Source organism: Chlamydotis macqueenii, chromosome 3, assembly GCF_036417535.1.
Source record: "Chlamydotis macqueenii isolate bChlMac1 chromosome 3, bChlMac1.mat, whole genome shotgun sequence".
NCBI lineage: Eukaryota > Metazoa > Chordata > Aves > Otidiformes > Otididae > Chlamydotis > Chlamydotis macqueenii.
The window spans coordinates 125,995,929-126,023,006 of NC_141558.1; the positions used below are offsets into that span (position 1 = coordinate 125,995,929).

The 27,078-nt window shown below is 37.0% G+C and overlaps 1 protein-coding gene across 1 annotated transcript in view; it reads left to right on the plus strand.

The window, feature by feature from the left end:
- The window catches only part of PSME4 (proteasome activator subunit 4), a 60,838-nt gene that overhangs the window by 29,770 nt on the left and 3,990 nt on the right, over nucleotides 1-27,078 (plus strand). The window contains exons 19-44 of the mRNA XM_086744208.1: nucleotides 160-317; nucleotides 2,451-2,546; nucleotides 7,263-7,318; nucleotides 8,132-8,188; nucleotides 8,373-8,428; nucleotides 8,511-8,609; nucleotides 9,110-9,172; nucleotides 9,330-9,425; nucleotides 10,262-10,393; nucleotides 10,861-11,070; nucleotides 11,778-11,914; nucleotides 12,243-12,296; nucleotides 13,121-13,250; nucleotides 13,901-13,982; nucleotides 14,519-14,672; nucleotides 15,170-15,239; nucleotides 15,978-16,103; nucleotides 16,469-16,621; nucleotides 17,390-17,494; nucleotides 18,356-18,447; nucleotides 18,836-18,967; nucleotides 19,624-19,832; nucleotides 20,139-20,224; nucleotides 21,243-21,371; nucleotides 22,438-22,593; nucleotides 26,317-26,479. Of these exons, the coding sequence (XP_086600334.1) occupies nucleotides 160-317; nucleotides 2,451-2,546; nucleotides 7,263-7,318; nucleotides 8,132-8,188; nucleotides 8,373-8,428; nucleotides 8,511-8,609; nucleotides 9,110-9,172; nucleotides 9,330-9,425; nucleotides 10,262-10,393; nucleotides 10,861-11,070; nucleotides 11,778-11,914; nucleotides 12,243-12,296; nucleotides 13,121-13,250; nucleotides 13,901-13,982; nucleotides 14,519-14,672; nucleotides 15,170-15,239; nucleotides 15,978-16,103; nucleotides 16,469-16,621; nucleotides 17,390-17,494; nucleotides 18,356-18,447; nucleotides 18,836-18,967; nucleotides 19,624-19,832; nucleotides 20,139-20,224; nucleotides 21,243-21,371; nucleotides 22,438-22,593; nucleotides 26,317-26,479 (3,001 nt within the window). The remainder of the gene's footprint in view (nucleotides 1-159; nucleotides 318-2,450; nucleotides 2,547-7,262; nucleotides 7,319-8,131; nucleotides 8,189-8,372; nucleotides 8,429-8,510; nucleotides 8,610-9,109; nucleotides 9,173-9,329; nucleotides 9,426-10,261; nucleotides 10,394-10,860; nucleotides 11,071-11,777; nucleotides 11,915-12,242; nucleotides 12,297-13,120; nucleotides 13,251-13,900; nucleotides 13,983-14,518; nucleotides 14,673-15,169; nucleotides 15,240-15,977; nucleotides 16,104-16,468; nucleotides 16,622-17,389; nucleotides 17,495-18,355; nucleotides 18,448-18,835; nucleotides 18,968-19,623; nucleotides 19,833-20,138; nucleotides 20,225-21,242; nucleotides 21,372-22,437; nucleotides 22,594-26,316; nucleotides 26,480-27,078) is intronic.

Consider the following 27,078-nt stretch of genomic DNA (forward strand, 5'->3'; position numbering starts at 1 on the left):
CTTGGTTTCTTTTTTTCCTGGAATTGTCAGGATAACTGCTTTACAGCAGTAGCTAGTTCATGTGTTTGGGGATTTTTTAGTAATATTCATTGTTAATTTTTTAAAAAAGACAATTTGCTTCATAGTTTGATTAATAAGACATGTCTGTATTTACTATAGGACTGGGGTAAACCAGGTGACCTGTGGAGCTTGGACATCCAGTGGCATGTTCCTTCATCTGAGGAAATAAACTTCGCTTTTTATTTGCTGGATACTTTTCTTCAGCCTGAGCTCACCAAACTAGAGCACTATGCAACTGGGAAACTAGAAATGTCCAGGTTAGTGGTGATACATAGTATGGAGAAGGTGCATTTATCCACTCATGTCTGGTTTAAGTAGTTAAAGACAATCATACTGGCACTACAAAAATTGAGGAGTAAAAACTATAATGTTACACTATCTTTGATTGTTATTCTAAGATCTCAAAGATTTTTAACTCTTGAGGATACGTGTAGCTTGGAAGTGCATTTCATGAAACAAATAACATTTTGAACAGAAAGACTCTTTAAAAAAAAATAATCTTAAGACACTTTATGTTGCTATAAAGACTTTTCTGTTCCAGAATATTTTTTTTAATACACACCGCAAATTATGTTTCCATTTAACTGTAGTCAACAACAAAAAAGCTCTTCCTCTGGTCTCTTATCTTGTTATTTTGGCACAAACATTTGTGTTCCTAAGCTATGAAGTGGAACACAGAACTGATTTGGCTTGGAAACCTGCCTCTCTGCTTCCTTCCTATGAGTAAATGGATTCAGTACATAGCGTGTCCCTGCAAAAAGCAGCAGTGTTGAAACTGAGGAGGGACAGCAGAGTCAGTGGCATAACAAATGGGAACGGGGGCAAGAGCATCGTTGCCCAACCTTGTTAAGCTCTGTTAGTGCGAAACCATGGCTTCGTAAGGATAGTTTCCTAAGCACAAGATAATGATGAGTTTAGTATGTGCTAGAGCATTCACAAGTATCAAATAGCTGAAGCTGTTTACAAGCATTGAATCTTGAACATTCTTTCTTTCTCGTGTTAAACCTTCATGTCCTTGAAGCTATATATACTTCAGTTGGTGTTTATAGCATGTGACGTTGTGCCTCATGCTGTAAAGTGCAGCCCTACATGAAACAGGACATGGTCTATCGGACTCCTAAATATTTTTCTGTCTGACCAAGTTCCCACATTTTAACTGGAAAAGACAATATACGCTTGACAAGTCAACGCCACCAAACTGCAATCAGAAAGTACACTTAGACTGCAAGAAGAAAGGATATGCTTCCTACTGAAGTTTTTGTTTTGTATGTTTATTTCTTTTAGGTTTTTTCCTTTTCCCTTTGACACCTTGTACGCAAAGCTGTTAATTTATAATAGAATTGGACTTTGATTTGATCAAGGCCTCACTGTGTTACCTAACAGAAATAAATGGTGGTGATTTGGGAGAATATAGCTGAGTGCATGAATTGCAAATTAAATTGGAAGGCAAGATAGCAAAGCTGCAAGAGTAGAGAAGACCCTTAGTTGCTGAGGGAGTAACAGATGTGAATAAATAGGATGCTAGATGGGCCTGGATATTCCTGGAGCTTGAATTCTTGTCAATTTTTTTTTCCCAGTATTCCACTAAGTAATAATTGGAAATCAAACATTTTTTAATATATATTTAGGAGCTCCAGAGTAAGATTTTCTATTACAAAAGATAAAATGAAAAATTCTAACAGGCTTTGAACACATGTACTTAGAGAGTTGATAAGTGATGCATGAGTACTAAGAGCTGTTCAGTCAAGGAGCCTCTTAAGAGGCTTGAAAGGAGTTATTTTACAAATCAGAGCTGCTTAGCACAAAGGCGAGAACTAAGGGCAAAATTTGTAACTATAGTACAGGCTACTACTTTAGATGAGATAGCTTTAGAGAGAATTCCTTAATTCTCTAAAGTAACTCAGAAAAATGTTGTTCATATTGTTGCATTATAATTTATCTTCAGACTGTAAAATACTCACTCATAAAGAAAGTATTCCCTCCTCCTGCTCATGGTGGGAAGGACGTTTCTTGGCCTTGGAGTGAGGAGTTATTTCATGGGTTTTATCTGAGATTTAGTTAAAATTCTTCAAAACATTTCTTTGGGCTGAAGCTGTCTGTTTTGACATTAGTTTATCCCAATGTACTGAAGTTACCTTCACAGTTCCAGAATATAAAATCTCCAAAGCAAGTTTTTCAGAAAACGAAACTGAATGTTGGACTTCTGGAACAGAATTAGGTTGGATCAAAAAAAGCACAGCTTGATCTCTCTGGTGCTCCCCCTTGTGTTTAGAAGCGATATGACTGAATAAAAAAGCTTTTACAAAACTTCACCAAAAAGATATGGTTTATCATCTGTATATTTTCAAGCATTTAACAGATAACTAATCAGATTTTCTTCTTTGTTTAAGAGATGATGTGCAGCAGTGCCTTGCTATAGTGCATAACTGCTTGATTGGTTCTGGAAACCTTCTGCCTCCTCTAAAAGGAGAAAGGGTGGCTCATCTGTAAGTAAAATTTATCTTTTTATCACACTTTCTTAGCAATTATATTACTTCCTACTGGTTTTTAGTGCTTTTTTAAATTGCTATTTTCACACACCTGCTTCTAGTGGCTATTTTTGAGGAATTCCTATAGTAGTGTAAAGATACAGAAATTTGTGACTTAGAGAAACACTTGAATACTTAAAACATGAAGGAATGTTAAGTGCTTTTTTTCGTGCAAGACTTTGAAAGCATTCTAAAAAGGTAGGTGATGGCACTGCACTGTTGATGTTACTTTATGTAAAGGAAATGGAAGCTAGACATTTACTCATGCGTTTCCCCTCCTCTACAAGAAGCCTTCAAACCATGGTGCACTTCCATCTCACTAATGTTCCTGTCACCCTGAACGAGTAAAATCATGAACATTCTGAACTTAACTTCTTGCCGGCTATCTTCTCATCCTAAAATAGGAAATAAGTCCCGTTTGTGTGCTCAGACCCCTGTGAATAATGTCACAGCAGAACCTTGCTGCTGGTGCCAGTATACAGTAGAACTCTGGCAAAAACGCTGGAGTAAACTTTCGTTTTGGAAGTGATAGGAACTTTCTGTTGCATTACAGTAGTTCAGGATTTAAAACAGACTGGTTTTTAATAGATAGGATTGTTGCTTTGATTTTGGCTTCTTTGAGAAAGTATGTTGACGTGTTAACGTTAGAGGCAACTACGAGTTTGATCTCGGTATTCCTGTCATATATGTTGTTTAAAATACAGAGGGTTTCAGTTAAGCTTGTGGCCACAGTCTGTATTTGGTGACTATGAAGTTGTTGCTGAGATTGTTTTGCCCAAGTGCCAGCTACTAAAAGTGCCAGGGAGCATTCATACAGTCTCAAATGCCGTTACTTCAAGTGCTGTGAGCTTCTTGTACAGTGGGAGAGGCTTCTGTTGAGCGTGCGTTAGAGCATTTGTTAAGCTGAAGAGCTTTGTAGAGAGACCATCTTTTGCTGTTGACTATGTAAGAAGTTCAGGGAAGTAATCTTTTAGTGAAAGAGGCAGTGCAGGATATTCAGACTGATGATGACTGTCTTCTAAAATAAGGACTCCAGCACTTTTCGAGGAGACAGACTATTCCTGTACCAGCAATGTGCTGCTGGGCTGCGTTGGGAAAATGTGGGAGTGTTAGCGTTGCTTCTTGATTCAGTCTGAATCCTGCTTAGGCAGCAATTCATATGGCTCGCAGATTTAAGGACAGAGTTCCTGGTGTTGGTCCTTCAAAGGAAAGGATCTTTGGTTCTTCAAAATACTTGGTTATGTTGGCCCCAAAAAAGTCTTTAACACCACAAAAAAAAAAAAATTTAAAAAATCTGTTGTAGCTCTAGTAATCTGTTAACCAAGGATGAAGCACCTCTGCAAGACTAAGTGGTTCTGCACCCTTGTCTAGGCTCTCTGTCAACAACTGAAGCTTCCTTTGGCAGGAGAAAGAACCTCACCATCTGTGAAGAAGTGAATTACAGCTGTTGTTAGACTGTGTTCATGTAGGCTATCTCTGGTTTTGTTTTGGTGTGGGGTGTTTAGCATCATCTTTTTCTGTTGTTGGAAAAGGTCTGTAAATGTACAGATTAGGGCATGAACCTATCATCAACTTCTAAATTACTTGTGTACTTCATGGAAGATTTGCTTCATTCTGTTAGTTATCTGTGCTGTCTCGTTAAATATAGGCAATTTACATGAGAACGTGCCAAAGTCAATTTGTTGTTAAAGACATTAAAATCAGACTTTTCTCATATAATCTGAGTTTTGGAACTTAGTAGTTCATTCTACTAGATATCTGCAGAGCTTCAGAATCCACCGTTATCTGGTTTTGGACAGACTTTACACATATTGATGAAACATCTGCTGCCCAAACTTTCTGTTTGGATACTGTTGCATCCAAGCTTTATGTTTCCATGAATGTTTGTTAGAAACATAGTTAAGGCAATTTATCTTTTCGGTGACTTTGCACGGGACTGTGGAATTTGCCTGCCGAAGTTGAATGAATTTTGTTTAAGTTCTTATTCTTCGTATGATAATTCAAATCACAAACTTTTTAGTGAAGGAGACAATCTGAGGGAAGCAGAGTGCGTTTGTGCACAGTGGATTATACTTTGGCTTAGTAAAGTGGACTAAATAATGTCCTCTCCACTGCCTTACTCCCTTCCTTACTGCCTTACTGCCCTTCCCTACTGCTTTTCCTTCCCCAAGAAGTAACTGGAATATTTGTAATGAGGGAGATATCTTGTGATTTAAAAAGCAGTATGAAACAGCTTCGTGTAACTACTGTTTTCTATCCCATATGTCCATAAAATTACATCCAGTTTGAATGTAGGAGGTGTCTTTTGATAAACTCACTATTAAAACAGAAAAAAGTTTGATTTTAATTGTTGTTGTATTGTGAGTTTCTGGGTTGTGCGTTTTCTATCTTTTTTTGTAAGATAGCAATTTACATTCCCAAGGCTGTTCTCATTATGTGTAGGGGGAACGTGCATAAAGCACTCGGATTTGAAACGGAAGGGCTTTTATTGGAAGCAACTCAGTTACACAGAAAACCCTGATTTTAAGTACTGTGTATTCACAGTTAGTACTTACCACTAGCAGTGATGCTACTCCCTGTCCTGAAATGGCAGTACAGGAATATTTTTTGAATACAGGTATTGGTAAATAGCTTGATACATTTAAGTTTAAGAAGTTCTACGTATATACTTCTAAAACAAACTGGCACGTGAGATTCCTTGTCAAATACCTCCTACGCCACTTCACTCCAATGAACCACAGCTACACACCGTGTAGTACGGCGCTGTTATTTGTGCTGGCTGTGAAGTAGAGCTGAGTAGGTGTAACTGCTAGATTTTCTCTCATCTTGATGGTTCAGGGTATCTGAAGATTCTTGCCAAGAAAGACAGATGATAAGTATTTGTTCCTTTATAATCATCTAGCCTGCTCGCTGAATGAAAGTCACACAGTTGGAGGAGAGCTTGGAGCTCTGTAATTTGAACCTGAGCAGAAGAAATATGTGGGTAGAATGAACTTTAAAACTCTATGTGCAGCAGGCTGATGAACTAGATGTGACGGTTTAGTTTGTGCTGTGAACTCTGCCTGCCTGCAGGCTGCTCCAGAGATGTTTTTTTCCCCCAAACATATGGGGTTTATTTTTCTGTGTGACAACTGAAAGCTACTCAAGATTTGCAGACCTTATTTCAGGGGTCTGTTTGCATTCTTACTTGGGTGACAGGCAGGGGAAGGCACAGGCAGGAATGGAGGAGAAATGCTGCTGTCTTCGTTAGGAGCAGGCTGTAACAGCAGGAGACCGCTGTTCTTGGTTTGGTCATTAATTGAAGTGACTCAGTTGTAACAGTGACTAGTATGAAGCAAGATGACTGAGGGAGGAAGTAGGGTTTTTTGCTCAAGTAACAGGGAAAACTAATTATGAAAATTTTATATTGACTGTATGTCACAGATGTCACAAGCTGGCCAAATGCTTATTTCATTATTGGTTGTCATAATTGACCTGTGGTGTTGCATAAAATTCCCATGCATTAGGTGTGAGATTTGTGGGGTTTTGGGTGGATGGATTTTAAATCCCAGTATTAGATAAACGTGGTAGTCTTCTAGAGGGATGAGAATGTAACGAAAGTTATGACCTGCTTTGGGAGAAGAAAATGAGTGAATCTGGATTGAAGTTCTAAACCTTGCTGCTTTAAAATAAACTGCAGAGATGAATGTGAGAGACTGCTTTCCGCTAGCGTGGTAACTATTTGCTGCTTGGTGATTTGTTGCTGTAATTCTTTTGAAGTTACCTCTACAGTAGGAAAATTTTTTCCTTCATCTAATCAGCACAATAATTGTAGCGCTCATATTTTAATGTGTTCACTTTTACAGGAGAAACATGACCCTTATTTTCTGTTTCTGAGAGACAGAAGTTTGCCATTACCCAAAATCTGAACGTGTATTCTAGTATGGTAGCACATGGTCAGATGGAGAATCTGTAGTCTTTTCTGATGTGTCATTTAGCATTTGTAACAGGAGTAGATTCACATTGTTTCACTTAGCCCTCTTTGTTCTGATTATGCTGTCAGTGCAATTTTATGTGAAGATTATTTTTATAGGGATTACTTGCTGATACTATTTGTTTAATATTATGTAAGTAAGTGGTAAGGTTTTTTTAAAAAAAAAAACAACAAAAACATACAACCAAAACAGAAAAACCCTCACCAAAAAACCCAAGTGTATGCAGGTCTTTTAAATTTATTGGCATGTGATATCTGAGTCTGGTTTGTTGAGTTTTTTTGGTTGTTTTTTGTTTGGTTTTTGTGTGTGTGTGGTTACATAAAAGCAAATCCACAAAGACTAAAAATTCACTTTCAAAAAAATATTTTGGACAGCTAAGTTTAACCCAAATCGTGAAAGAGGCATGGCTTTACTTTTTGGTATAGTTATTAATAATGAACTGATGAAGTTCTGTTAAAGGAGAAATCAAGGCTCTAGGGCCAGGGTGGTGTCCTTATGGTGTACTTGGCTCTGGACAGTCTGAGCCATATTTTTGGTTAATTTATAAATGTTAGAACGGAGGCATACTGTTAGTAAATCCAAACATCTTTGGTGCTACTGGCAGGAAATTGAACTTGTTAAAATGAATCCAATATCAATTAAATTCACATAGAGAATGTTTTCCGTAGTGTGTATTAATACTTGGTTTGTTTTCATGCAGGGTCCCAAGCCTGGTGTCTTTGGAAGAGACAAAACTCTACACTGGTGTTGAATATGGTAAGCAGATCCTAATTCTGTTCAGATGGGTTGTAAGTGTTGTTTTCATTCTTTTCTTTTTTCCCCCTGCTGTAAAAACAGTAGGTTATTTTTTCAGGCTTTGAGTGCGTTCTTCACCTTCTTCTAAGTGAAGATGGGCTATTTAAATAAGCAACTGAGGCACATGGTAACTGCTTGCCAGACTATTAAATGGTTTTAGGTGCTTTAATACATCATCTAAAATCTAGTCCATGAGTTTGCAAGTGGTGAGTCTGTAGCCATGTAACATGTAATAGAGAATAGGCATCTGCTTAGTGGTCTTTTGCAGCAATTAAGATTTTTCTGGTTTAAAACTTTCCAAGGAGACTGCTCATATCATTGATCCTTCTTTCTTCTGCATTTTTTTGTTGTTTAGAGTGGGAATGTCTGTTCCCCTCCATATATTGAAGGGGGAGTAAGTCCCCAGTCTTTTCCTGGCTTGATCACCTGAATACGTAAAATCTGTATTCTATTGCCTTTCTTTTTTACCCTGCTTAATGTGTTACTCAGTTTTCATATGCGAAGTAATCTGCCTCAGTCTGTGGTTAGAAATGAAGCCAACTGTTAAGGCAGTTAAAGAAGGTTATGTGCCTGTGAAAAACATATTGGTGACTTTATAAATAAAAGAAGGCCCTATGGAATTGGTGTCCTTAAATATAAAGAGAGAGTTATTTCTATAATAGTCCATACTGCCACTTCTGAATAATCTGCTCTGGCTTTCCACTGGTTTACTTATCTATAAATTGCTTTTTATGCTATGGTACAATAAAGAGAAAACGTTTAATTTTTTTGTAGATTTATCAAGAGAGAATTATCGAGAAACAATTGCAAGGGTTACAAGGAAATTGCTGCGTAAGTTTAACCACTCCTCTATTTAAAAAGTACTGTGTTGTACTGTTAAGTATAATTTTGTAGATGAGAAACTTGTTTACCTTGCCAATAACTCTTAAATTTAAGCTTTGTAGAAATGAAATGATTGTTAATTTTTAAAGCTTTTTTCCTGTCTGGTAATAAACTATTTTTCTTCCAATTGCAGGCTACATACTTGACAATTCAGAAGATGATACCAAGTCTTTATTTCTAATAATAAAGGTATACTTATAATTGTCATACTTAAGACGACATTACTTGTTTTCCAAAATAATGACTCCTGGTCATCTTTTTCTTTCTGCAGATTATTAGTGATGTTTTACAGTTCCAAGGATCCCACAAGCATGAGTTTGATTCACGGTGGAAAAGCTTTAATCTAGTGAAAAAATCCATGGAAAACAGGGTCAGTGATTTTTCTTTGTAAAGCTTAGGTGAGGGATGGAAATAGTTCCTAATGTTCAGAAAGACTTTTTTAATCTTTTCATTACTGTCCTTATCAGTTTTAATAATTTTGAAATCTAATTCCTTGATAAGAGTATTGGTCTGCAGTGCTTTTGTACCTTTATTTGGAAATGTTACAAGTAAGTTGCTTAGCATTTCTGAATTGCAGTAACCCCCAGTTTGCATATATCCTTGGAGCAAAGTGTGAGATTTGGCAGGATGCTCCAATTCTGGTCCTTGTTAACTGAGAAATTTCTGCGAGCAGAGCTTCCTTTTCCTTACAGAGTAGTAGGCAAATGGAAAACTTAACCAGGGCAAAAAAAAATCAAGTTTGTCTGCCAAGAAGAATTTGTGCATGAAATTTGCCTGTTTCTAGAAGAAAAAGAGTACATGGGGAATTTAGTCAGTGCAAATTGCTACTATGAATTCTGAAATCTAAGCATAATTATTTATTTGTTACAGCTTCAAGGAAAGAAACAGCATATCAGAGCTTTGCTGATAGACAGAGTTATGTTGCAGCATGAGGTAACACTTTCACTTACAACCTTCACTAACTACTTTACTTGAAAAGCTGATTTGTTGTGTTGTCATTTAGCAAAAGATGCAATAACCCCGCACTAGTGGTTCTCTTACATGCGTGAGATGTAAAAACAATCTGTCCTTTCTTTTCTATGCACTTCAGCTCAGAACACTGACGATGGAAGGCTGTGAATATAAAACTTCCCACCAGGAGATGATCAGAGATCTTTTGTGTTTGTCCACAAGTTCATATGGTCAGGTAAGGAACAACACCCTTTAAACTGAAACAGATGGAGTTTTTGATGATCTCTTCAAGTTATGCTTTCAGGATCTTCACTTTTTTAATTTATTTTGATGGCAACGTGACATATTTACTTACTTATTTCACTTGCATTAGTTGCTAGTTTTGGCATAGTTCTTGCTTTAAGCCCCTTCTTTGTCAGATAAAGAACTTAGCTGGGTGGAGAGACTGCCAATTTAGGTTACATGTTTTGAATTTTTTTGAGGGAATTAACTCTAGGCTTCTAAAACACAATAATTCAATGTAAGATTTTAATAAAAATGTACCAAGTCGAGGTTTTCAGATGTGACGGTGTGATTCATGACACTGTTTGGAATGCCAAGTCTACATTTAGGAAGTGCCTCTGATGGCATTCTAGTTCCTAAAAATACACCAGTGTACTGATAGATGGATTCTGAACTCTGCCCGGTGGGACCTCTGTGTGTATATAAATTCAGATCCATCCACAATGTCTATGTTCTCTTTAGAGCTCTGCTAACTGCATCTGTTATTCTAGCTGTTTGCTTTTCAAATGATCTTAAAAACACATTATGTTTTTGGCACGGTAAAGAATTTTCTTTAACTTTGCAGCTGTTCTCAAGTAAATGCTAGAAACGAGAAGTAAGTTTTTATAAACAACTGTGAGCAAGGGTGAGAGGAAGCATGCTATTTACAACTTTCTACAAATAATTTTGTTCCTGTGCACAAATACATCATGTAAACTCTGTGCATAAGTAACTGAAATGGATAAGAATATTTTTATATAGTGTATTTTTGGTTCCAAAGACTTTCTAGTAATGTCTGTCTTCCCACAGGTCAGAAGTAAAGCTCAGCAAGCATTTTTCACAGCTCTGGGAACGTACAATTTTTGCTGCAGAGATATAATTCCCTTGGTTTTGGAGTTCTTGCGTCCAGACCGGCAAGATGTCACTCAAAAGCAATTTAAAGTACAGTCTCGTTAACTTTGTTTCATGTCTGTGTCTTTTGAAAGTGTTTTTATAGGGGAATTTTTAATGGTGAAAGTGGGATTTGCCTGTTTATCAGCATGACTCTGTGCCTAGTTAACAGCCTAATGATTTGCCTGCAGCCTAAGCATGAATAAGTTCACAGAAAGGCCAGGTGTGGTACTTGATCATTTAATAATCTCCTTTATAAAGTAATTCTGAAATCAGTCTGCCATTCTGTGGATAAATTAATTGGCAGGCCTTCCGATCTCATTAAATGTTTTTTTAGTAGGAAGAGAATTCTGTGAAAAATCTTCAGTGTTTTGACAATGAGGCCACGTAGCTGAATGTTTGTGGTACATCTTAATGATTCAGTAATGTGAAGATGAATTTTTATTCTGTGTGGGTTCATGCTTATGTAGATAGATACAATGCTTTAAGTTTCTGAAATTCTCTCTTTCATTTTACAGGGTGCCTTATATTGTCTCCTTGGAAATCACAGTGGAGTGTGTTTGGCAAATCTTCATGACTGGGACTGCATTGCGCAGACGTGGCCAGCAATTGTTTCTTCTGGGCTCAGCAAAGCTATGTCCTTGGAAAAACCATCCATAGTCAGACTCTTTGACGACCTAGCAGAAAAAATCCATAGGCAGTATGAAACAATTGGACTGGATTTTGCTGTAAGTGATGGATTACTTGGGGAGAATGTCTTGGATTTTGAAAGCATTTGATGATGTAACTGCTTAAGACTCCTGTATATTATTCGAGTTAGGGTTCTGGTGTTGATCGCATTCCGATTTCTGTGGAACGTAGATGTGTATTTTTGAGACTGAAGTTACAGAGCTTCCTGTAATACTACTGGAATTTGTAACTTTTTGTTAACCTCTAAGGAAGCCTGTTACAGAAAGGAGGTTTAAGTTGCCTTTCAGTGTTAGTATGGGTCGTGCTGACCAGGTATGGAGATATGTGTCGGTAGGACAGTGTCATCAAATTAACACTGCCAGTATTTGTAGCGTTGTCCTACTGTGCTAACACACTGCACTCGTTACACAGCTGCCTATTGCCCCATCAATGGGGTATTTATTTTTTAAGAATGAGTGCCAATTAATCAAATTATTTAATAAAGCATTTTTATGCTTTAATGAAATATCAATGATTGTTTTTACCTTTATTTTAAAATAGAATAAAACATGTACTTGGTGAAACAATTCTGCTGTGTGAACACAAAAGTTGTCTTCAGTAGTTTTTCGCGGATTTGTCTGTGCGGACAGGAAATTCCACACTCTTCATATGATTCTGAACTCTCCTTATTTCAAAACAGAAACAAACATACATGAAACTTGGAAGTTGCTGCTCAGTCCCAAATCTTTGCTTTCCCTGCCAATAGGTTCCAGAGAAATGCATTGAGATAGCTGTTTTGCTGCAAAAATCAGAACATCCAGGTTCAAACTTCACAGGTCTTCATTCAGAAGAAATTCAGTTAGGAGTTCAGCGACAGAAAGAAAAGAACGCTGAGGCTTTGCGGTAAGTTAAACTTCCCTTAACGCCAGCTTGCACTGCCTAATATTAACTCTACATCAAATGTAATAATCCAGAAGTCCTAAACTAAATCTTAAGCTCAACAAATTTAGACTGTCCAAGGACTGTTGTGGTGGATCTTCTCTCCTGACTTGGCAGCCTCTTTCCTGTATGCTCATATTTCCTTCCTTCCTCCTCCTCCTCTTCCCTGTCCTCCCAGTTTGTGCTGCATTTACTGTATTGCTTTCATCCACCTTTTGTTGAGGAACTTTTATTCTATTTTTAAATTATTTTCTCAGTAGCATCTGTTTCATGATTCCCTTTTTTCCCTCAGAAACTATGAAAATTTGGTCAACATGCTGCTGGACTGTGTGGAACAAAGAAATCTGTAAGTCTCCCTTTGTGTGCAAGAGAGTTTTTTGGGCGGTGGATTGGAGGTGGCTACATGAATAAATATCAGTTGCATCAAGAAGTGCGGTTATCATGATCAGAACAGAATAATATTTTTTCAACCTCAAGATAATTGTCCAAAAGCTGTATGCTAGTAGTAGTCTTGCATAAAATGGATGGTATTCTTGGAGAGCTTTTGCAAAGGTATCTGCAGAAATTGAATTTCTGGAAGTCCTCGTGCTTTTGCATGTGGGTTCTACTTGCCCAAACAGGGAGAGAAAGGTCAGTGTAGGGGAGTCTTGCATTACTGTCTCCTAGGTAAAGAAGTGAATGAGTCTTGAATTCATTTTCATCGGGAGCTTGATTTGTTAGTATAAGGTGTCATCACATCTTGGAGTTAAGCTTTGTCATTAATTAGTCTGAATTGTTATTTTTTTAATAATTTTTTTTTCTCTGGGGAAAAAAAAGCTCTGGCTCTGTTTGTATAATACTGGCATCCAAATAGATTTCTCATTGGTAGCATAATATTTGTGTTTAAAAAAATACTGCTATAGGTCTGTATTTCACTTTGAAATGCCAAGATCAAAAGGCACCATTAACAGAGTGTTTGATGGCACTTGTGTGTTCCCAGAACGCTGGAGGTTTCCCTAAATGGCCCTGAAGCTCGTTAACTATAGTGGTGGCATAGAACATTACTTACGTTAGTCCAAACGTATTTACGTAATCTTAATACATATAATGATTTCTGTGCAAAAGCAGCACATGCGACTATGCTACTTATTGTCTGGTTTGAATTTTTTTTTTTTTTTTTTTTTTTTTTAGTCCCTGGAAGTTTGAGCACATAAGCATTGGTTTTCTGTCTCTGCTCCTGAGGGATGATAGGATACTGCCTGTCCGTGCCATAAAGTTTTTCGTGCAGTGTCTCAACCACGATGCAATCGTAGTTCGTAAGGTAAAAAGAACATAACTCCGCCTTTTTGTTTTGCAGCTCACTGGGGTTTAGATCAAATGTTTGTGGTGTTTGGCTGTGATAAAGCACAAAAACTGAGGTGTGCATCCCTGCCAGCCATGTATGTGCACAGAAGTTCCTAGTCCAAGAAGATGACAGTCTTGGCAGCGCTGCAGCCATGACATACGGTGTAAAGCCTATAAACTGTGGAAATGTGGAATGTACCTAGTCATTCTTATTTACTTCAGAATTCTTCTGCAGAATTTCTTCTGCAGATGTCTAGTTTTGCCATCTGCAGCTTATTACTTAAAGGGAGCCATCTGTGTCTTACGTTTGTACCTTTCATTCTGCTTCTTGCCTCAGTGAGGCTTGGAACTAAAGACCACCACCTTTTTTCCTGAAAATGATTAGTGAGGAGGTTTTTGTGGGCTGTAAAGCTCACGCTTGAGTCATGTCCTGTATCGCCATGACTGACTGAGATTACTACTTTATGGGAGGGATCAGCCACTGCGCTAAGTTCACCGTAATGGTCACTGGCTTTTTAGGGCACTGAGTAGCTGGCTTAAAATGTGTCTGTGATGAGCTGATTAGACACTTCTTCCTGGAGACGAGTGTGTGGAATGGATACGTTAACGCTGGTTTCTTTCTCTTAGGTGGCCATCTCAGCTGTGGCTGGTATTCTGAAGCAGCTTAAGAGAACACACAAGAAAGTGCCCATCTGCCCTTATGAAATAAGTAGGTTTTATTTAACGTAAGAAACGTCTTCCTAACATTTATTCTAATTTTTTTTTAAAGCACATTTTTCTGGTTAAATTAAACATAAACTCAAACTTTTCATTTCTCTCTAGTTGCTAATGTCATAAGCAAACAAAATAGGTAATATAATCAGTCATGTTTCAGGTGTTTTTTTTAAAGCAGTGTTATACTTGCAAGTGTGCATTAAGCTGTTCGCTTACCTGAAGTGAGTTAAAATTTGAGATACGGTCATAGTCCTTTCAGAAAGCCTTGTAATTTGTGAGAATAATTTGTATATCTCCTTTTTATTATTCTTTAAATAATTTTATATGGCACATTTATATAAACTACTAAAGGAATCTCTTCTATTACTGTTAGTGTGACGTTTAATCTCCTGGGGCAAATCTCTGTACAGATTTGATTGTGGGGAGGGACACACAAAGGCTCTTGAGAATCTTTTAATAAAAGTAAGTCGTAACATCTGCTGGGACTGTTAATGAACCAGTTGGATAGAGTATAAATTCCTCTTCAACCAGGTGGAAACCCAAAGCCTTCCAGCATTCAGGCTGGTGACAGACCGGATAATGAGTGGCTGCACTACGACAGTCAGAATTTACCAAAGACTAAGGAAGCCTGGGAGTCCTGTTGTTTTGTGGAGAAGACACACTGGGGGTATTATACCTGGCCTCGGTGAGCGTCTTTGAGCATTAACATATAACTGTGAGAGTCGGCAGGAAAAAAAATCTGTGGGAAATTAAATAATGTTTGTTGGGTTTAGTCTTTTAAATTGAAACAAAAAAAAAGTACAATTTATTTCTTCCTTTATGGCCGTTGCTGCGTTTACCACTTTGGTGTTTATTCTTGTTTCGTTTTTTGGGGGTTTTTTGTTTGTTTTGTGGGTGTTATAGGCATATATGGCTACTTAAGTGCTGGTTTTAAAATGAAGTATGCATGTTTGAAAATTCTATAGTTGCAAAATATGCAGAATGTTCTATCACTAATAATTCTGAATTGCTTGCTGAAGCAAAACCTTTATAATAACAGACTTGATTTTTTGTCTTAAATTTTGCTCTTTTGGAGTTGATGACAAATCCTGTTTAATATAGAGAATATAGAAAATTATCATAAGCTTTATTTTACTTTGAAACGTGTGTTACTGTAATTTATTTATTTTTTTTAATCTTCAGAACTATGACAGTTTATGCTCCAGTTGAGCATCAACCAAAGCTTGGGCGAAGGAGAGATGAGCTGACAGAGGTAAGGGTTTCAGTATGTGTCAGTTTTGTGGGGTTTTTTTAGTACTAGTGCTCCTCCTTTTTTAATATTGTCCACAGATTACTGCAGAGATAATGCAGAGATCAAATTCCCTTCTCTCTTTTAACATAAATATTAATTGCCATTTAGAGAGCGCTTACACAAAATGTGTGGAAACAGATTTGTTTTGCTTGATCACAAACAGAGATAGGAGATTGAACTCAACTCCGCAGTTTCATGGCTATGTGTTTATAATCACGTTTTTACAAGCAATAAGTGATAACTCTTCTGAAACCTAGATCCCCACAAGACATTTCTAATCCTATTTTTCTACTTCATTTTCATACTTACTGTGTTAGCATACAAGGATAAATTATTATTTTAATGTATTGCAGCTTCTCTGTCAGCGATCATGAAATAATTGTATTAACGAGCACTTTCTTGTTCCCTTTCAAATCTTTATCAGAGTTTAGAACAAGGTAATTAATACCGGTGGGAATGACTGCTTTGTAGGGGTTGTGCTTGTGAAAGAAAAGACAATCCAAAGTCATTAATGAAAGTAAAAATCAGGAGTCTTGCAAAACAATACCCAATATTCCCCCTAAAATTAGAGGGGAATGATTTTTGCAAAAATTAGAATTAAAGTGAAAAATGGGACTTAGAAAGATTGGGATATCACTGTGACAATCAAGCACCTCAAAGCTAATCCTTTCTTTTTTTTTTTTTTTTTTCCTGTTACAGGCAGAACAAATTATATATGATCACTTTTCTGATCCCAAGTTCGTTGAGCAGTTAATAAAATTTTTGTCTTTAGAAGACAGAAAAGGAAAAGACAAATTTAATCCTCGCAGATTTTGCCTCTTCAAGGTAACTAGAGTTCAACAATGAAATTGCTTCCATTTTGTAGATAATTATTAGAGCATGGAAAAGCCACACACTACTTGGCTTATACCCCACTGTGGCAAAACGTTTATTTTTAAACGTATGCTGCTATGATTAGTCCTGTTAATCCTCTCTTCCGATGAACTCCATAGGGGGGCATATTTAGAGTAATATAGAAGTACGTAGGACACTTCTGTATATAAAAGCAAAGTCATTTCACTTTCTGCATATTCAGATCTCAAGCACATCACGATCTTGTGTTCTTCTTACGAAGACAATGGTTTAGACAGATACTTACTGAAGACACTTTCACATCTTTTTTTTTTTTTTTTTTTCTCTCTCTCTTCCAGGGCCTTTTCAGAAACTTTGATGATGCCTTCCTGCCAGTTCTTCAGCCCCATTTAGAAAAACTTGTGGCAGATTCCCATGAAAGCACCCAGAGATGTGTAGCTGAAATTATAGCTGGCTTAATAAGGGGTTCTAAACACTGGACGTTTGAGAAGGTGCTGAAGTAGTATTTTTGAGTGATTCATGGAAGTTAAGGAATAAATTTGAATTATTAAATTAAACATATGAAGTTGAGGTCTTTTAATGTGTCACCTGTGATCAAGGAAGGACTGGAAAATGCTGCAACACTTGGTGCTTTGTTGCCAAACTTTGAGCACAATTCATAGCTTGGTTTGATGCCTGTATAATACTATGGTGTCAGTAAAATGCATCAGGATTAAAACTAAGAACAGTTTGCTGGTAAGGAGACAGCAAAGCTGACGTGGTTTGTGATTTCCAATTGGAATAAGTGCTTGTGTTCACCTCTGACTGCTACAACTTTATTTTCGTCTAGACCTAGCTGTCTAGGTTATCTTTAAATGAATTTCTATGCTGAAAAGTAATTCTGTAATAATCCATTCCTTAATGAAAAATAGAAAAGAAATCTTAAAATTTGGGGGTGGGATAAAGTCCCTGGGATGTAAAGGACTGCTGTCCTACCAAAAGTATGCAGTCTCTGATACAATTGTCCTTGAGTCACCATGAAAATGGTGCATATGTAGTCCACAGTATTTCTAAGCACCTTGTAAACAGAACTAAAATGATTCTTGAAATCTTACTTCTGATAATATTTATTTTCTTTTATAAATATACTGTAGCTGCTTCCAGAATCAGTACTGGCTTTCCATTATTTGAAAAGATGGAAGGATTTGGGTTCACAGAGGTTAGATGGCCATTTTCTCCTTAAATACACAAATCTTGTCTTTTGCCTTTTTGCTGAGCAGGTGGAGAAACTTTGGAAGCTGCTCTGTCCGCTGCTCCGAACAGCTTTATCCAACATTACGGTGGAGACGTATAACGACTGGGGCACGTGCATAGCCACCTCCTGTGTAAGTACCCCTTTTTTAGCCTGGTGAAGCTGTAGCCAGGTGGTCAAGCTTTACAGATGATGGGTAAATAAGAGCTGTATGAACAGAGGTATTTGGGTGTATTTTATCAGCTGAAAAGGGACAACTGTAAATGCAGTATAAAAATAATATCCGTTTAAAATCTTACAGCTTTTTTTAGAAATTTTGTTTTCTTCTGCCATTTGCAGACAGTTAAATATAGCATTTTTGAGTGGAAATAAAGCCTCAGTTTTCCTTTGAAGTATTTTAGAAGAGCTGTATACGGTTAGTGGGTAATGTTAATGTGTGTGCTTGCTAGGTGTTCAATTTTTGTGGGAGTTTTGAACTCAAATTACACATTCTTGCTTTAAAAGTGTGCAGCTTAGCATTATGCTGTGAAGACTAAGTCTCAAGTTCTTTTCTAACATACAGTAAGACTTCTGTACACTGTGGTGAACTGAGTTGTGATGTCTGAGAAGCAGGGTAAATAATAGACCACAAATATCTTGGACCCGTGATTCTCTGAAATCACTCAGCAAAATTCAGCATAGTTTGTCAAACAGAACCCTGGCAATTACTTAGCGAAATTTTTTATATGATTATTCATAGATGTCAAAAATTAATCTTAAATTCCTTCTATTCTTATCATTGTATTTACCAAATAATTAAAGCTGTGTGGTTTCATTGTGTTTTCCTCCTTTTGAGATTCATTGCGAGAAGATACTGCACTTGCTTAATAGAATAAACCCAAGGGATGCAAAGAAAATCTCTGTCAAAACTTTCCTTGTTTATACATTACTTATCAAAATATAAAAAAAAAAAATCCCCAACTTGCTTACATCTCTGATTCCCATTTATTTTCAGGAGAGCAGAGATCCTAGGAAGCTGCACTGGTTATTTGAATTGCTGTTGGAATCTCCATTGAGTGGTGAAGGAGGATCGTTTGTAGATGCATGGTAAAATTAATTTTAACTGTTTTATTGTGGCTGAACAAAGAAGGAAATAAAGCATGGATAAAACGCATTGAGAGCGTATTGTGCCAACTGGCTTGTAGAAGCGGGGTACAAAAGCACGGCTTTCCAATTAGTTTTCCCCACACAATGGCAGTTTCTTCATAATTATTTTTTTTTAATGTAATCTAGTTAACAGAACGTGAAGGTTTGGAACTGGCATAGCAGCAGCACTGCTCTTTCATTCTGTACTTTTTACCCATCTTTGCATGCAATTCACACAGACACTTTACTGCATGGGCACACACAGAACATTCCAAAACAAGGCTTGGAGGGGCCTGGGGAATGGAGGAACAACTTTGTGAGACTAAAGACACGCTGTTCTGATTTCCAGCCGACTGTATGTGCTGCAAGGTGGCCTTGCCCAGCAGGAATGGAGAGTACCGGAGCTATTGCACAGGCTGCTGAAGTACTTGGAACCCAAACTCACGCAGGTTTACAAAAACGTCCGAGAGAGAATAGGAAGGTCAGTGTTCTAGTCTGCGCTTCCTGGGGTTTTTTTCTCTTCAATTTATTTGGATAATTGAATATCCAAGTAATTACACTGAAGTGGTGACTGCTTATCTCTGTGTTAATACTGGTAAAAGAAATAAGGCAGATTATTGTTAACAATTTTTTTAATTGTTCTGACTTGCTTCAAAGCTTCAGATGACTTCTCTATTTTTGTCTTTTATTATATATGGCCTGTTTATGGATGATATCTCTAAAGCTCCCAAAAAAAAAAAACCCTCAACAAACAACCCCCTCAAAAAAAAAAAATTAAAAAAAAAACAACCCATCCAAAACTACAATACCACAACCCAAGCTTATTGTACCTCAGCCCTAATAAACCATAAATATACAGGGAATCCTTTAGAGAGCATTTTAGTGACTTAAAAACTAGTTGTAGATCTGTTCAGAGGAGAAGGGGAGTTGTTGTAGCTTAGTGATTATCTAACCCTGCTTGATTCAAATATCTACAAAGAGTATTTGAAAAACATTTAGTTTTAAATAACTTTGACGATAAGAGGAAATTTTCTGTAAGTATTACACTTCAAAGTTCAACAAATTGATCTTGGATCACTTTTAGCCACGTTCTCTAGACAGTAGCCACACTGACTGTATGTTATTGCTTTTTTTTAGTGTTTTGACGTACATATTCATGATAGATGTTTCCTTGCCAAATACTGCTGCAACGAAATCTCCTCGTGTCCATGAATTTACTACCCGGATACTTGAAAATCTTAAACCGCTCATGGAAGCAGATGAAGAAATTCAGAATCACGTTATGGAAGAGAATGGAGTTGGTGAACAAGACGAGCGAACTCAGGGCATTAAACTCTTGAAAACTAGTGAGTTACTTAATGAAGTTAAGAAACGAGGGGTGTTTTAGGACGTGATGATTGAGGTCTGCAAATCGTACAGTTGCAGTACACAATTTCACTTCTTAAATCTGTGCTGCGACAAGGTGTCTGTTGTTTCAGGGTTGAGGCTTACAAAGTCACCCTTACAGGGTCAGTCTCCTAGTGTAGGTCCAGTCTAACATGTGAAAGTCTCCCAGATGAGTCTTGCAGTAAATTTGGTCTATAATTTGTTTGAGGATTATTACTATTTTTTATCTTCTTAATCAGTGCTCATTTCTCTTTATAAAAAAACAGTTCTGAAGTGGTTGATGACAAGCGCAGGACGGTCCTTCTCCACAGCTGTCACAGAGCAACTCCAGCTTTTACCCTTGTTTTTCAAGGTATATTCTTTAACTGCTGCTTTATTAATCATGTTTGATTAAAAATGGCTTCTATATATGAAGCAAAGTTGTAAGAGACTTATTAAATAAAAAGAAAACCAATAACGGTAATAAAAATATGCATAAAAATGGTAATAAAAATATACCGAGGAGGCCCAGATGGATTTTTTTTTTATGCTTATTTATGTTTACAGCTGGTAATGTCGCTTGTTAAATGGTTTCCTGGCAGTAATGACTTGTAGGTGAATGCCCTGTACATGGGTAATGTGGGGGGACAGAAGTGTTTAAATCATGGGGGAAAAAAATGTTTAGTTGATGAATAGTGTATGTTGTTTCTGTTCTGATAGTTCAGTTGTTTTCTTTTGTTCCATGATTGTTTCGAAAAGGGTGGTACTTCTCTTGTTTTACCTGGCACCTCTGATCCCTGTATTTTTTTAATGAAGCTGGGTCATTCAGTGCTACGTATCTGAAATAATACGTATTTGCATGCTCCAAGCATAGGTCTTACTTCATATAAACATCAGTAAGTTATCCAACAGTAATGTATGTGACCACAAAATAAAGGTTTACTCATGTGAAAGTGAACTTGGAATACTGATAAAACTTTCTCTCAGTTTTGAACCTACATCTGCAATATTAGATCAGTTGTATTTGATACCAAAAGAATTGCAGTGGGGACCCAAAGTCTTAATGGCACCCATTTAATCCTCCCCAAGAGCTTCAGACTAGCCATACTGGTTAGATAAGTAATAGAAGGTGCAAGGAACAACAATCTCATGATTCTATTCACTTTCTTCCACAGCTTATTGCTGACAATATTTTAACATTATATTGATTCTGTTTCCTAGTTAACTTAATCTTTCAGCATTCTATTGACTGTATTTTCCTAGATAACTTTCCTTTTGTGAGATTAAACTAGCAAGTTTCAATATTTCACTGTTAGCAATGCTTATTTACTAACACTAGCCTTTTGGTTTTTTTTTTTTTTTCTTTCCCCATCTCTGATTTTGTTCTCTAGATTGCACCAGTAGAAAATGACAATAGCTATGATGAGCTCAAAAGAGACGCTAAGATGTGCTTGTCATTAATGTCTCAGGGTTTGCTGTATCCTCAGCAAGTGCCTTTGGTACTTCAGGTGCTAAAACAAGTGAGTATGGTCTAAAGAGCTTAAAGCATCTTGTTACCTGATGCACTCTGTGCTGGTTTGTTTTTTAAGACTGTACAATAGTTGTGATTTGAAGAGAATTAAATACTCATTTCCTCAGAGGTGAAAGGAAAGAGTTTATTAGAAGAGTTTTAAAAAATTCTTAGAAACAGTAAATGTATTTTGGTTTGTTTTCCTACTACCAAACATATAAACAACTTGTATCTGGATAAGGAATTGAGCAGTATATTAATAAATTCAAATCTTGTTCAGTAGTAGGTCAGTTTAAGCCAAACATGGCTCCTCATGAGCATGATTCAAAATTCCTTTTCAAAATGAGCTGTCATATAAAGAACTGCCCTTGAATCTCTGCCTGTTCATAGTTTTACAGAATATTTATCAGCTGCTGCAGCTTTCTGAAAAACCACAGAAATGGAAATGCACTCCTGAATGGTTCGTTCTGTACACAGTTTGTTATGCAAGAAATGCATTTTTTTTCTGTAGTCATTCAAGACTGATCTACAGCAGTAAAATTAGCAAAGTGTTGGTGTAAGCTGTGCACACAGCCAAAATAGCAACTGCACTGTTGTAAGCCTGGCTCCATCCGTGCCTCATGCTTTCAGTGATCTGGACTTCCGTAAGCACATGGAGAGTAAAGTAAAGGAACTTGAAAACACTTTGCTTTCCAGATCCGCTATTTAGTGTGTGTGTGTGTGTATACACGCAAGCAGAGAGGAATTTCTGATTTATATCTGCCTTATGACTGGTGTCAAAAATTAATCAAAGGGCGAAACTTGCCTACTTTGTCTTTTACAGTATTAGGTGTCTGTTAAATAATTAGGTATATGTTAAATAACAGTTTGCTTTGGAAGATAAACCTTAATAAATTATTATTTAAACAATAATTGTGTGCTTTGGAAGTGTATAGGAAGCAAAACTATCTGAATAAGGGAAGTTATTTGCAACTGTCCGCAAAAGCTTTTTCTTCAATGTTGTTAGCTTTAGATCGAGTAGCTGCTTTCCTTCACGTTTTGCCTTTCTCATACGTACTATTTATTTTTACTTTTAGACAGCGAGAAGCAATTCTTGGCACGCTAGGTATACCATATTAACCTACCTCCAGACCATGGTCTTCTACAATCTCTTTATCTTTCTCAACAATAAAGAAGCAGTCAATGACATTAGATGGCTGGTTATAAAACTCCTGGAAGATGAACAGCTTGAGGCAAGTAACGCCTTTTCTGAAATGCTTTGTTCCACATGACTGGTTTCTTGCCCTTGTCAAGTGTTTTTGAAAAAACTACCAATTGTAAATTAATACAGCAAGTATTTCTAGCTTAGTAATCTTCCTATTTTGAAAATAGAACTATCTTTATAGACTTTCTTTCATATTCTTTTTTTTTTTTTAATATTCCATTCCAGGAAAACAGCTGTTCAGAAAATACTTCATTAGTGATTTTTACAAGTTCCATTGTTCCTACTTTTTCTACAGAATGCAACATTGCTTTGTTTCATTCTTGGTTTAAGTACAGCTGAAATAGGGATATTGTCATTTAACTATAAATATTAGCATGCATGTTGGTAGAAAATTCAACTCCATAGGTCTGTTTCCCATTTAATCATATCAGCTTATTAATGACACAAATACTTTTTAATACATCCAGTTCACTAAGGAAGTATTTCTTTAGTTAAAAGTAGATTTTCCTTAGTTTTGTGAAGGATGCATGCATAACAGGACAGAATTTGTCTAGGAGGTGCTGTTACTGATCATGTTGCATGACTCAAAAAGATAATACTTTGTAAGCTCACTTGTCAGTCTGACAAGTTTTTGTACGTCTTTTGAGCTTTGGATTTTATCTCCCTTGTATATACCAAACTCTTGGCTGTGGTACATGCAGACTGCTGAAGATCCATGTATGAGTGCACAGGATGCTCTTAGAAGTGCTGTCAGCATCATAAGCTTGTTTTCAGGGGGAAGAAAAAAGAAAAAACAAATCACAAAAGTATTATGTTCTGTATAGCTAATTTACAGAACTGAAGGCTTGTATTAAATAAGGTGAATTTGTTTGATAGTATTCAAGCCCAGTGAAGAATATTCAGTGTTGACCTCCAGGCTGTTCCATTTACCCTGCATCATGGTTTTCACTGTTTTTTTGTGCTGCTGGCATATATCAATGAAATCCTTCTTTTGGGTACTTCTTTTCTTTCAAGAAGAAAGAGAGTGTTCTCAGGTGTGATACCGTTCTGCCAAAACAAAGATCCTGGTTTAGGTCTTCCTGAAGCTACATTTGAAACCATAGTTAGACCTGAGATGTGAAGCTTGCTTTTGTGAACGGTGAATTGGAAATAATTTGAATATACAAATTAAAATTTCTGACTTAAAAGGTTTGACATTTCAATCTCTGTAAGTGCATGTGATACTTAAAGCAGCGCTTGGACTACTCGTGCATCCATGCCAATTCCCGTCTTCAGATGAGCTCTCACGTCTTTCACGTCACTATTTGCTGTAGCAAGCTGGAAAGCAAAAGCTGGCAGTCCAGGAGAAGTTGTTTCCCACGCCAGTCAGAGCACTTACCTCATCATCTCGTGTCATTTTGAAAAATACCTTTTTATTCACTTTAATACAATTTATCTGGTTATTTTAAATGTACAAAAGTTCCTATTCTGCACTACAGAGATGCAAATCAAAAAAGCTTATCTGTGTTCACAACCGCTTATGATCGTGTTGTTACCATGGAAGCTTCCACTTGTGCTTGAGAAGTAATCTTGTTCTTTCTTGATAATAATTGGCAAGAAGCAGTATCTTGCACAGTAATTCCTATGTGTTTTTTTAATGCTGGATTTTTAAGAGGAGTGTGCTTTCAATGGAATCCGTAGCTTTAACTCGTATTTGGTGTCTTTCCTGTGGAACTGACACTTTGGATCTTGGATTTAAAGATACTTTTGTTGCTTATTTTGGCACAAAGGTGCCAGACCGAATGATGCTGCTCATCTTGCTCTTTGCTTTTAATATACAGTTTACATTTCTAATATTGTTAGAATTCCCAAACTTCCTGGTGGTTTCATATTTTTTTTTGTAAAATCATTGCAAATACCTTGGCAAATGACAATGTCATATGACCACACTGAACGGTAAATAGCAGTGTGACTGCCGTACAGAATGAACAGGGTCCTAGGACAGTCTGTCTTCTAACGCAGATTTCATGCGTCCAACTTTAAGGACAGGTCTCTAGGATTGAACAGTTTTGTAGACCTTGGTTAGTCAATTCTGACAGGGGAAAAAACCAAAAAAAATCCAACCCAAGCCATGCTTGACTGGAAGAGTATTCCTCTGCTACTCGTCTGCAGTCTTTATATTCTATAAGTAATTTTTATATTCTGTAAGTCGTCATGTGAGTATGATGATCTGTAAATTAGTGTCAGATGTTGTGGTGAATGATCAGCTTGTGAATGTATGAGTTTAAAGGCTTTGCAGCAAACTGTTCCTTTTAGTTAGATTATTAATTTAGAAATGAAAGTGACTTTAATGCAGCAAATAGTGATGTAAATGAGTACAGTTCACTCGGGAGCTTGCTCACTTTACAGCCAAGCTTTGTTCTATTCTGGGTCTTGCGTTAGCACATGATGTTTCATTTAATAGCTTGGTCCTTTAGAGACTCACAAATTGCTGATAAACAATACTGGCAGACTTTCGCTTCGGACTTCTTTATGCTGCTAACAAAGTAGATCACGTTTGAATAATAAGTTGTAGAAATTCAGATGGAATGAAGTGAAGTCTCCGGAGCTTGTTGTTAACTTACTACGTTTAATTACCGCAGCACTTGCAGCTATACTTACTGCTTTGTGGAGGTTCAGAACATTATGTTCAAGGATGTAATTGATTCTAATCCGCCGCACTGGATTCAGAGCGTTGGTAGGTGTTTGTACTGCAGGTAGACAAATGTCCTGTTTACAGTTACGTGTAACAGCATGTACTTGCCAAACAGCCTGGCCACTGCTGCCAGCCTTTCCACAAGTTGATTTGGCTTTCGAGTTTGTAAATGTTGGGAGGTTTTTGTCAGCCTGCAGCAATTGAAGGTGGCAGTGAGTTTTGGAAGGACTCCAATTTAAATATGGTCTTACTAACTTTGTGGTTTGGGAAAATTGAAGGAGATGAGATAAATTAGTAAAACTGATTGGCTATACTTGCTTTTAAAAGCAAGTGGTTGAATTGTCTCTACTTGTAATCCACTGACAACGCGATGTGGCTGTTTTAAAGGGAATGGAAAAGGAGATCTGTATTTTGAATGGTTTGGAAATTAGATTAAACTAAACTAACTAAAACTTAGTTTAGTCTTGTTCTTTCGGGTTTCAGCATTACTGAAGAGAAGAATATTTCTTCCAACCTGGAATTTGTTTTTATTCATGTAGCAAAAAGAATTGGTACTCAGGACAACAAAGCAAATAAAGCTGGCGTGTTACAGAACTGAATTGTCGGTCATAAACCACTGAAGTTAGTTGTCGTTGCTTATTAATCCAGCATTTGTTGTATCTCTCAAGGAATTCTTGGGCTACAGGTAGAACAGAATCAGCTTTGTCTCATGAACATACCTTCTACCTTCTCTTGGAAAACCTCTTCTGCTTTTGTCAATTTTAACGTCTCCATGTACATTTGAGGGGGAAAACGAAATGCCTTTTGAATAAAGTATACTTGTTTTTTCCTTGCTAAAACTAATGTTAGTACAGAGACTATTACAAATTTTGTAAAGCAGAATGATTATATTTGGGGTGGCACACCTTGTTCTCATTCAAAAGTCAGAAAACAGGATAGTATTTTAAAGACTTCCTGGGCAGAGTTTGGTAACGTGCCCTAGCTGGATGTGCTAAAAGGACAGTAACAGCATAAATACCTGCTTCTTGCTGTGCACGCGTGCTTAGTCGCTGTGGTATGTTCTGTCTCTGCTCACAGGTGAGAGAAATGGCTGCCACCACCCTAAGCGGCCTGCTACAGTGCAATTTTCTCACTATGGACGGGCCCATGCAGACCCACTTCGAACAGCTGTGCAAGATGAGGCTACCAAAAAAACGAAAGCGGGACCTGGGTGCAGCGGTGGATATGATTCCTTCTGGTGGTAAGAAAATGGCTTCCGAAACTAAAACTATGCGTGTTGATAGCACGTTAGGAAGAAATAAATATTTAGTGCTACACTTAAATGCTTAATCTACAAGTGCTCCAGATGGAATAGGATTTGTCCAGATAAACGTAAGACCTGTTGCCCATGCAAATTTTTTTTTTCCTTCCTAAGCATCCATAAACCATAATGGCAAATTACTTGTCCTTTTGTATCTTACTGTTTCTGTGAATGTAGTGCAGATCCTAATCCTTGTTAAGTGCTTCAAGAATTGTATTTACAACATAAATGATGAATAAGTATACACCACTACCAAAAAAAAAGCAAATAACTTTGTTTATTATGTATTCCTACATTAAACTCGTTTATTACTTTTCCAGAATTAACACAAAACATATTTTCCCATTTACAGCATGCACTGTTCAGAATTGAAAATGCAGATGATGAGGAGTACCCATTTCCTCAGTAAATAAACTTCCTTAGCTGCCACAACATAATTTCATTCCTTACCCACTTCACTTTCTGTTAGCAGTGTGGTTTCTAATTCTAAAAAAACCCCAACACATGCACACACCAAAACCAGAACAAAAACCCCCTTA